At 70.4% G+C, this 10831-nt stretch overlaps 1 protein-coding gene across 1 annotated transcript; it reads right to left on the minus strand.

Moving 5' to 3' along the window:
* Positions 1–1106: 1106 nt before the first annotated feature.
* MRPL21 (mitochondrial ribosomal protein L21) lies at positions 1107–10828 on the minus strand. Its single transcript, XM_068148505.1, has 7 exons — positions 10768–10828; positions 10151–10208; positions 9109–9194; positions 7345–7508; positions 6126–6178; positions 2136–2239; positions 1107–1223 (listed from the first exon to the last, which is right to left on the minus strand). The coding sequence occupies exons 1-7, from the start codon at positions 10796–10798 to the stop codon at positions 1159–1161; spliced, it is 561 nt and encodes a 186-aa protein (XP_068004606.1). The 5' UTR covers positions 10799–10828; the 3' UTR covers positions 1107–1158.
* Between the last annotated feature and the right edge of the window lie 3 nt (positions 10829–10831).

The raw sequence follows: 10831 nt of genomic DNA on the forward strand, positions 1-10831 counted from the left end.
AGAGCAGCAGGGCTGGGATCCCATCTGCTGCACCCAGGTGTTCGTGCACAAAACAGGACGTGAGAGCAGAGCTGGCAGAGCCCAGCCGGCAGAGCACAGCCGGCAGAGCCCAGCTGGCAGTGCCACCTCCCAGCGACTCCCTGCCAGCAACGCCCTCTGCAGCCCCAGGCCAGCTCGGCAGGGGGATGCCGGCAGCGCACAGCCCCTGCCCGCAGCGTGGCCAGCAGCGGCCCCTGGGCTGTTAGTGAGAGCCTCTGGGATGCTGCTGAGAGCCCCTGGGCTGCTGCTGGGAGCCCCTGGGATGCTGCTGAGAGCCCCTGGGATGCTGCTGAGAGCCCCTGGGATGCTGCTGAGAGCCCCTGGGATGCTGCTGAGAGCCCCTGGGATGCTGCTGGCAGCCCCTGGGATGCTGCTGAGAGCCCCTGGGATGCTGCTGAGAGCCCCTGGGATGCTGCTGGCAGCCCCTGGGCTGCTGAGAGCCCCTGGGCTGTTAGTGAGAGCCCCTGGGCTGCTGCTGAGAGCCCCTGGGCTGCTGCTGGGAGCCCCTGGGATGCTGCTGAGAGCCCCTGGGATGCTGCTGAGAGCCCCTGGGATGCTGCTGAGAGCCCCTGGGCTGCTGCTGGGAGCCCCTGGGATGCTGCTGGGAGCCCCTGGGATGCTGCTGAGAGCCCCTGGGATGCTGCTGAGAGCCCCTGGGATGCTGCTGGCAGCCCCTGGGATGCTGCTGAGAGCCCCTGGGATGCTGCTGGCAGCCCCTGGGATGCTGCTGGCAGCCCCTGGGATGCTGCTGGCAGCCCCTGGGATGCTGCTGAGAGCCCCTGGGATGCTGCTGAGAGCCCCTGGGATGCTGCTGAGAGCCCCTGGGATGCTGCTGAGAGCCCCTGGGATGCTGCTGAGAGCCCCTGGGATGCTGCTGAGAGCCCCTGGGATGCTGCTGAGAGCCCCTGGGATGCTGCTGAGAGCCCCTGGGATGCTGCTGAGAGCCCCTGGGATGCTGCTGGGAGCCCCTGGGCCGTGAGCAGCAGCACAGCTGGAGGGAAGGGTCACAGCCCACACTGCAGTGGGGCTGGGGTCAGGAGAGAGCACAGCAGGATGGCCACAGCCAGAAGCAGAGCTCCCCAGGGAGCAGGCAGCTTTATTGCCCCCAGCACCCCCGGGTCAGGCCAGGCAGGGGAAGACCTGGATGCTGTTTATCCGCAGCACAGTCTGGGGGGTCACAATGGCTGCAAGAGAGGAGAGGGGGAGCAGATCAGCTGGCACCCTGGGGCTGCAGCAGGCTGGGCAAGGCCTGAGCAGCCACTGCACACAGCCCCAGCCACGGTGCTCCTCCTGCTCAGGCCTGAGAAGGGGCAGCCTGCCCAGGGTGCTGCTCAGCCTGGCTGGGCCCAAGGCTCAGGGGGCACAAGAACTGCTGCTCTCCTCCCAGGGTACCTGCCTGGGGCTTCCCAAGGCTTCTGCTGGGCCAAGAGCACATCACATCTCCAGAGGTCACCCAGTCCAACCCCTCTGCACCCAGCAGGGACATCCCCAGCCAGATCAGGCTGCCCAGAGCCCTCTCCAGCCTCACCTTGAGTATCTCCAGGGATGGAGCCTCAAGCCCCTCCCTGGGCAACCTGCTGCAGGGTTCCAGCAGCCTCCTGGGGCAGGACCTGTTCCTCACACCCACTCTCAATCTGCTCTGAAGCCATTGCCCCTGGCCCTGTCCCTGCAGGCCTTTGGGAGCAGTCCCTCTGCAGCCTTCCTGGAGCCCTTCAGCTCCTGGCAGGTTGCTCTGAGGTCTCCCTGGAGCCTTCCCCTCTCCAGGCTGCACACCCCCAGCCCCCTCAGCCTGTCCCCAGAGCAGAGCTGCTCCAAGCCCCTGAGCATCCTCATGGCCTCCTCTGGAGCCTCTCCATCAGCTCCAGGACCTGCCTGTGCTGAGTGCTCCAGAGCTGCCCCCAGCCCTGCAGGGGAGGCCTCCCCAGAGCCAAGGGCCAGCAGCTGCTCCCTGGCGCTGGGCGCAGCAGGCAGCCGGGGGGCAGCAAGCCGGGCAACAGCCCCCAGGCTGTGGGGCTCTGGCAGGGTGCCCAGGCCCCCCCTTGGAGTGCTGACCCCCCCAGGCCCAGCACAGGCCCTCCCTGCCCCTGCCAGCTCACTTCTCTTCCTCTGGTAGTTGTGCCTCTTCCAGAAGCGGACGTGCACCTTGGGCCAGGACTCCGTCTTCTCCACCACCGTGGCCTCCACGCGCACCAGCTCCTTCCTGCAAGGCCTCAGCAGTGGGGGGCTGCCCTGCCTCCCTCCCTGCCTGCCTGCCTCCCTCCCTGCCCTGCCTCCCTCCCTGCCCTGCCTCCCTGCCTGCCTCCCTCCCTGCCTGCCTCCCTCCCTGCCTGCCTCCCTGCCTGCCTCCCTGCCTCCCTCCCTGCCTGCCTCCCTGCCTCCCTCCCTGCCTCCCTGCCTGCCTCCCTGCCTCCCTCCCTGCCTGCCTCCCTGCCTCCCTCCCTCCCTGCCTGCCTGCCTCCCTCCCTGCCTCCCTCCCTCCCTGCCTGCCTCCCTCCCTCCCTGCCTGCCTGCCTCCCTCCCTGCCTGCCTCCCTGCCTGCCTCCCTCCCTGCCTCCCTGCCTCCCTGCCTGCCTCCCTCCCTGCCTGCCTCCCTCCCTGCCTGCCTCCCTCCCTGCCTGCCTCCCTCCCTCCCTGCCTCCCTCCCTGCCTCCCTGCCTGCCTCCCTCCCTCCCTGCCTCCCTCCCTGCCTCCCTGCCTGCCTCCCTCCCTCCCTGCCTCCCTCCCTCCCTCCCTGCCTCCCTGCCTGCCTCCCTCCCTGCCTGCCTCCCTCCCTGCCTCCCTCCCTCCCTCCCTGCCTGCCTCCCTCCCTGCCTGCCTCCCTCCCTGCCTGCCTCCCTCCCTGCCTCCCTCCCTCCCTCCCTGCCTGCCTCCCTCCCTGCCTCCCTCCCTCCCTCCCTGCCTGCCCTCCCTCCCTCCCTGCCTCCCTCCCTGCCTCCCTCCCTGCCTGCCTCCCTCCCTGCCTCCCTCCCTGCCTGCCTCCCTCCCTGCCTCCCTCCCTCCCTGCCTCCCTGCCTCCCTGCCTCCCTCCCTGACTCCCTCCCTCCCTGCCTCCCTGCCTGCCTCCCTCCCTGCCTGCCTCCCTCCCTCCCTGCCTGCCTCCCTCCCTGCCTCCCTCCCTCCCTGCCTCCCTCCCTCCCTGCCTGCCTGCCTCCCTCCCTGACTCCCTCCCTGCCTGCCTCCCTGACTCCCTCCCTGCCTCCCTCCCTCCCTGCCTGCCTCCCTCCCTGCCTGCCTCCCTCCCTGCCTCCCTCCCTCCCTGCCTCCCTGCCTCCCTCCCTCCCTGCCTGCCTCCCTCCCTGCCTCCCTGACTCCCTCCCTGCCTCCCTCCCTGACTCCCTCCCTGCCTCCCTCCCTGCCTGCCTCCCTGCCTGCCTCCCTGCCTCCCTCCCCCTGCTGGCCCTGCCCACCACTGAGCCAGAGGTGGGGGCAGCCCCAGCCCCCAGGCCCCTGGAGCCCCAAGAGCCCCAAGGCAGAGGGGAGGGGAGGGCAGGGCAGAAGCCAGGGGCTGGGGGCTGGCAGGGCAGCAGTTCTGCCCCCTGAGGGGTGAGATCAGAGGCAGCCAGGGGGGGAGCCTCGGGGGGAGCCTGGGGCAGCCAGGGGGGGAGCCTGGGGCAGCCAGGGGGGGAGCCTGGGGGGGAGCCTGGGGCAGCCAGGGGAGGGAGCCTGGGGCAGCCAGGGGAGGGAGCCTGGGGGGGAGCCTGGGGCAGCCAGGGGGGGCAGCCAGGGGGGGCAGCCAGGGGGGGCAGCCAGGGGGGGCAGCCAGGGGGGGAGCCTGGGGGGGAGCCTGGGGGGGAGCCTGGGGGGGAGCCTGGGGGGGAGCCTGGGGCAGCCGGGGGGGGGAGCCTGGGGCAGCCTGGGGGGGAGCCTGCAGCAGCTTGCAGCAGTGCAGTGAGGCACAGCCCCAGCCCCCTCACATGGGTCTGTGTCCTGCTTTGCTGCTGGTGCAGCCCTGCCCCTGTGCTTGCCCACCTCAGCAAGTGCTGGCAGAGGCCCAGTGCAGAGCCCTGGCAGGAAGCACAGCCCCTGGGCTCCCCTCCCACACAGCCCCCTCCTGCCTCCCCCCTGGCTCTGTGCTGCCTGCTTCCCCCAGCCTGGAGAGCAGATGGGCACTGCCTGAGCTGTGCCAGGCTGCTCCAGGCTGCCTGGGGCTGAGTGCTGAGGCTGCCCAGGGGCTGCAGGCACTGCCCAGCCTCAGCTGCTCAGCAGGCAAAGCTCCCTGCCCAGGGCAGGGATGAAGGGCAGAGGGTGCCCTGCTCCTCCCCCACAGGTGGTCTGTCCCTGCCTGCCCCCTTCCCAGCACTGCCCCAGAGTGCTGCAGGCAGGAGCCCAGAGCCTCACTGACCCTGGCAGAGGTGCTGGGGTCCCCAAGTGCTGCCAGCCCCCAGAGCTGAGCACCAGGGGGCCTGGGGCAGCCCCTGGAGGGGCAGCTGCCCAGCAGCTCCTCTCTGGCAGAAGGGCTCCAGGCAGAGCCAGGCTGCAGCAGGAGGAGGCTCTGTGCCATCAGCTCACTGCACAGCACCCTCAGGAACCCATCAGCATCTGCCTGGCAAACTCCTCTGCCTGCACCTCAGGGGGCAGGGGGGAGCCCATCCAGCCCCAGCTGGGCCAGCAAGGCCACCAGGAGGCCAGAGGCATTCACCAGCACTCACCTTTGGCTCTCTGGGCTGCAACACCCCTCAGGGACTGCACCCCTGAGCCCCTGGGGTGCAGTAACCACCTGGGGAGTCTCTGGGGGAGGAGGGAGGGGGGAGAGCCAGAGCAGAAACCTGACCTCTGTGCACTGAGTGGCCCAGAAGGCAGCTGCACAACAAGCCAGGCCTGAAGAGCCCCTGGGTGCCCCTGCCCCTGACAGCCCAGCTGGGCAGAGCCAGCCCAGGGCCCACAGCAGCACTGAGGCACACTCTGAGCTCTGCAGAGTGGCAGAGAGCCCCCAGACTGCCCTGCTGCCAGGGGCTGCCCAGCTGCCAGCACACAGGGATGCAGCAGGGCCTGGCTCCTGCCTGCTGCAGGCACAGGGACAGCTCAGCCCCCCCTGCACCCTCCCTGCCTGGCACTGGAGAAGCAGCTGAGAAGCTCTGGTGGAGATCACATGGGGGAATGGCCAGGAGCCAGGCCAGGAAAGGGACCTGAAAGCTCTGGGCTGCTCTCAGCACAGCACAGCCCAGCACAGCCCTGCCCAGCACAGCCAGGCTGGGCCTGCAGCAGAGCTCAGCACAGCTCAGCAGAGCTCAGCACAGCTCAGCACAGCCAGGCTGAGCCTGCAGCAGAGCCCAGCACAGCTCAGCACAGCCAGGCTGAGCCTGCAGCAGAGCCCAGCACAGCTCAGCACAGCTCAGCACAGCCAGGCTGGGCCTGCAGCACAGCACAGCAGAGCTCAGCACAGCACAACAGAGCTCAGCACAGCTCAGCACAGCCAGGCTGGGCCTGCAGCACAGCTCAGCACAGCTCAGCACAGCCAGGCTGAGCCTGCAGCACAGCACAGCAGAGCTCAGCAGAGCTCAGCACAGCCAGGCTGGGCCTGCAGCACAGCACAGCAGAGCTCAGCAGAGCTCAGCACAGCTCAGCACAGCCAGGCTGGGCCTGCAGCACAGCTCAGCACAGCTCAGCACAGCCAGGCTGAGCCTGCAGCACAGCACAGCAGAGCTCAGCAGAGCTCAGCACAGCCAGGCTGGGCCTGCAGCACAGCACAGCAGAGCTCAGCAGAGCTCAGCACAGCTCAGCACAGCCAGGCTGGGCCTGCAGCACAGCTCAGCTCAGCACAGCTCAGCACAGCCAGGCTGGGCCTGCAGCACAGCCCAGCAGAGCTCAGCACAGCACAACAGAGCTCAGCACAGCTCAGCACAGCCAGGCTGGGCCTGCAGCACAGGTCAGACAGAGCTGACCCCCAGCTGCCCCAGGGCTGGCACTGCTGCCCTCCTGGCCCTGTGGCAGAGGCTGGGGGCTGCTGAGCTGCTCTCCCTGCTGAGCCTCTCAAGGCCCCAGGGCTGAGCACAGAGCTCTGCTGACACAGCCAAGCTTCTCCCCAGCTGCAGGGGCTGGGGGAGCCCTGGAGCTGCCTGCAGGCTGCATCCTGTGTGGGACCTTACCCCAGCAGGGGCCTCCCGATGAGGGTGAAGTCCTCAGCACCAAGCAGCAGCACCTGGGGAGGCAAAGCAGCCACTGGTCACTGGGCAGGCAGGGAGCAGCTCCAGCCCCACCAGGAAGCAGCCAAGGCCCTGGGCAGGGCTGGGCATGTGCCAGGCCTCACACTGCCACTGCAGGCCTGGTGAGAGCAGCAGCCCAGAGCCAAGAGCCTGCCAGGGAGCCTCTCCTGCAGCAAGCTGCAGCAGCACCTCCCAGGCTGCCCAGAGCACACTGAGCCTCCCCCCTGGCTCAGCAGCAGCTGCAGGGCTGGCAGAGCCTGCCCTGGCTGGCTCTGAGTGAGGGGCAGCTCCTGCAGCCAGGGCAGTCTGCCCCAGCAGCCTCCCTCCCCAGGCCCTCCTGGAGCCTCAGAGGGACCACCAGGAAAGGAACATCTGCTCTCAGCTGCCCCAGGCTGCCCTGCCCCAGCCTGCCCTGCCCCAGCCCCCTCAGCCTGCCCCAGCCTGCCCAGCCCCAGCCCCCTCTGCCTGCCCAGCCCCAGCCCCCTCAGCTGCCCCAGGCTGCCCTGCCCCAGGCTGCCCTGCCCCAGGCTGCCCAGCCCCAGCCCCCTCAGCTGCCCAGCCCCAGGCTGCCCAGCCCCAGGCTGCCCAGCCCCAGGCTGCCCAGCCCCAGCCCCCTCAGCTGCCCCAGGCTGCCCTGCCCCAGGCTGCCCTGCCCCAGCCTGCCCAGCCCCAGCCCCCTCTGCCTGCCCAGCCCCAGCCCCCTCAGCTGCCCCAGGCTGCCCTGCCCCAGGCTGCCCAGCCCCAGCCCCCTCAGCTGCCCCAGGCTGCCCAGCCCCAGCCCCCTCAGCCTGCCCAGCCCCAGCCCCCTCAGCTGCCCTCCAGACCCTTCCCCACCTCTGCTACTCCCCTCTGGGCCTGCTGCAGCCCTGGGTGCCCAGGTGTGGGCTCTGGGTGCCCAGCCCAGGGGCACAGCCACCCTGCTGGGGCAGCAGCCACAGCACTGCTGAGCCAGCCCAGGCTGCTGGGAGCCTCCCTGGGCACTGGGCACACCCTGGCACCTTCAGCCAGCCCTGGGCCAGCCCCTTCCAATCTCTGCCTGCTGAGCAGCTCCCCAGCAGCCTCTGCCCAGCAGCAGCTGCAGGCAGGGCCCAGGACCTGCCCAGCCCCACAGGGCCCTGGCACAGGGTGGCACAGGGTGCCCCAGGGCCCTGGCCCAGCTCACCTTCTCCAGGCAGATCCGGTCCCCACACTCAGCCTGCAGCTCAGCATCCAGCAGGATCAGGTCCTCAGAGCTTATCTTCCACTGCCTGCTGGCAAAGTGCACCACGGCAAAGAGCCTCCCGTGGCGCCCCCTGGCGAGCAGCTGCTGCACCTTCTGCACCACGGCTGGGAGAGAGGCACAGAGTCAGCCTGCAGCCCCCAGCCCCAGCCCCCAGCCCCAGCCTGCAGCCCCCAGCCCCAGCCTGCAGCCCCCAGCCTGCAGCCCCCAGCCCCCAGCCCCAGCCCCCAGCCCCCAGCCCCAGCCTGCAGCCCCCAGCCTGCAGCCCCCAGCCCTTGGCCTCCCCCTGCCCCCACAGGAGCAGCACAGCTCAGGGGCAGCCTCAGCTGCTGTGCTCAGCTGCCTGGGCAGTGGAGCCCTGGGCACAGCCCAAGGTGCCAGGCCTGTGGGCACTGCTCCCTGTGCTTGGCTGCTGAGCTGCTGCTAGGCCTCCCCAGGGCCCCTGGAGCTGCTGGCCCTGTGCCCATGGCTGCTGTGCACCCCCTGGAGAGCCTTGGCTCAGCAGGGAGCAGGAGGCAGAGCTCTGCTCTCTGCTCTCTGCCCTGGATGAGCACAGCCAGGAGGCAATGATGCAGCTCAGAGCAGCAGGAGGCTCAGGGCAGGGCAATCAGAGCAGCCCTGGGGGTGCCCTGGGAGCCCAGCAGGGACCATGGGGCCCTGCCCCCCACAGCCAGCAGCTCACAGGTCAGGGCTGGGTCACATCCTGCCGGGGGGCAGAGCACTGCTGTGTCCCTGGAGCAGCCCAGGAGCAGAGCAGAGCCCAGGGAGGAGGAGCAGGAGGCTCTGTGCAGAGCCCAGCACCCAGCCCTGGCACACTGCAGCCAGGTGAGAGCCTGGGGGCACCAAGGGGACACAGCCCTGCCCTGCCCCTCTGCCTCCCTCCTTCCCCAGCTGCTCTCCAGGAGAGCTCAGGGGGTGCCTGCCCCCCACAGCAGGGAGGCCAGGCAGTGAGGGAGGCCTGCAGCCCCCTGCCTGCAGCCCCCTGCCTGCAGCCCCCTGCCTGCACTCAGCTGCCCCCAAGGGACCCCTGGGGCTCAGTGCTGCCCAGCTGCAGCCTGTGCCCCCTGTGCCCCCAGCTGCATGGTGCCAGGAGGGACACTGCCCCGTCCTGCTGAGGCTGCCCAGGAGCCACTGCCCCTCCTGAGGCAGGACAGAGCCTGGGCCCTGCCCCCCCAGCAGCTCTGGGAGGAGCTGCTGGCCCAGGAGGGGCCTCCAGCAGCAGGGCACAGTGCTGAGCCACAGAGCTCCTGAGGGCAGCCCCCAGCCCTCCCCTCTGCCAGGGCCCCAGCTGCACAGCAGCCCCAGCTCTGAGCTGCACAGCCAGGAGCTCCCTGCCTGCCAGTGGGGAGCAGGATGCTCACTGTGGCACCCCTGCAGCTCTGCCCTGTGCCCAGCCCCTGCAGCTCTGCCCAGCCCCCAGCCCCTGCTGCTGCCTTTGCATTTGGCCATCAGGAGGGACCCAAACCCTTTGCTCCTCCCCCAGAGGCTTCTCCCCTGCCCTGGAAAGCAGCACACAGCACCAGCTGAGGCTGCCCTGAGCCCCATGCTGCACCCACCCCCAGCTGGAGAGACACCAGCAGAGCCCAGGGGTGAGAGCCCAGGGGTGAGAGCCCAGGGTGGGGAACAGGAGGCAGCCCCAGCCCTGGGCACACTGCTTGCAGCTCAGCCCTGGAGCTCTGCTCCTCCCCTGCAGGCCCCAGGCCTTACCTGCATGGTGCTTGGCCTCCTCCTCTGGGGCTGGAAGCTTCACCTCAGGCCATGGGGGTGAGGTCAGAGAGGTTCTGGCAACAAGGCTGTGGGGCAGAGGGTAGGAGATGCACACCAGAGCCCCCAGGCAGGAGGCTGTGCTGCAGCAAGCTGGAAGGGCCTGGGGGCTGCTGTGCCCCCAGCTGCAGGCTGCACCAATAGGGTCATTTTCTCCCCTCCCTCCAGCCTGATGCCAGGGCACAGAGGGCAGCCCCCAGCCCCCAGCACTGCTGCCCCCCCTGGCCCTGGCACTGCCAGCAGCTCCACACTGATCCCTTGCCCCTCCTGGCAGAGAACTTCCCTGCTGCAGCCCCAGCTCAGACCCCAGGCACTGCAGTGCTGGGCACACAGCCCCTGCAGGGCAGCACTGCCAGCAGGGAGGGCTGGGGAGGGACCCCTGGGAGAGGCCTCCCTGCCCCCTCAGCAGCACACAGGCAAGGAGCAAGTCCTGGGGCTTAGCCCCAAGGCTGCTGACACTTCTGCACTGGCCCCTTCTGGGGGCAGCAGCAAGCAGCAGCAGGAGCAGCAGCAAGCAGCAGCAGGAGCAGCAGCAAGCAGCAGGAGCAGCACAGCAGCAACCAGCAGCAGAGCAGCAGCTCTGTCCCAGGAGGGATGCCAGCAGAACACAGAGCACTGGCACAAAGCAGCAGAGGCTGCTGGCTGGGTGTCCTGGGCTGTACCAGAGACCCCACAGCAGCTGAACCTGGGGAGCAGATGCCCTGCCCAGAGAGCTGAGGGGCAGCTGAAGCCTGCTGCAGAGCCCTGCTGCAGTGCCTGGCTGGAGGGGGCTCTGCTGCCTGCTGGGGCTGAGCTCCCAGCTGGAGCTCTCAGCACAGGGCCAGCCCAGCTCGGCTCCTCCCGCAGCAGAGCATCCTCCTGGCAGGGGGACTGAAGGGAACGGAGCCCCAGAGCTGCTGGGAAGCTGCCAAGGGTCAGAGAAGGAGAAGCCTCCCCCAGGGCGGCCCAGGAGGGGCAGCAGCAAAGCAAAGCCCTTGGGCATTACCCTGGCTGCGGGGCCGAGCTCTGGGAACTGCGGTGCCGGACCAGCGACGACAGCAGGGCTGCAGGGAGAGAGGGAAGGGAATCAGAGCCGGCAGCGGCCGCGGGGCTTGCAGCCCCCGGGCACGGCGCCGCCAGGGGCTCCGCAGCAACCCCCGGGGCTCCGCAGCAACCCGCGGGGCTCCGCAGCAACCCCCGGGGCTCGGCCGTGCCGCTCCCCCCGGCTGCCAAACCTCCTCCTGCTGTACCCGCAGCAAGGAGAGGCAGAGGGGAGGGAAACGAAGCCCAGGAGGAGGCAGCAGCCGCGGGGCGGGGCTGCCGGAAGGGCTCCTGCTGCACACACTGCAGGCGGCACCAGGGCCGCGCACAGCAGCCCCCGGAGCGCCCCCTGCGGGGAGGAGGCTGCACCGCTCCCGGGGCTCGGGGCCGCTCCCGGGGCTCGGGGCCGCTCCCGGGGCTCGGGGCCGCTCCCGGGGCTCGGGGCCGCTCCCGGGGCTCGGGGCCGCTCCCGGGGCTCGGGGCCGCTCCCGGGGGGCTCGGAGCTGCTGCCGGAGGGGCCTGAGCCCCCCGGCCCCTCCCGAGGGCAGCGCAGCGACCCCTCCCCGGCCGCCCGCTCCTCACCCGCCGCCCGCCGCGCTCCCGCCGCCGCCATGGCGCTGACCCCGCGGCCCCGCCCCGGAAGCGG

The sequence above is a fragment of the Melanerpes formicivorus genome, unplaced genomic scaffold (genome assembly GCF_026170545.1).
Source record: "Melanerpes formicivorus ecotype bairdi unplaced genomic scaffold, bMelFor1.0.p_v2 SCAF_16, whole genome shotgun sequence".
Lineage (NCBI taxonomy): Eukaryota > Metazoa > Chordata > Aves > Piciformes > Picidae > Melanerpes > Melanerpes formicivorus.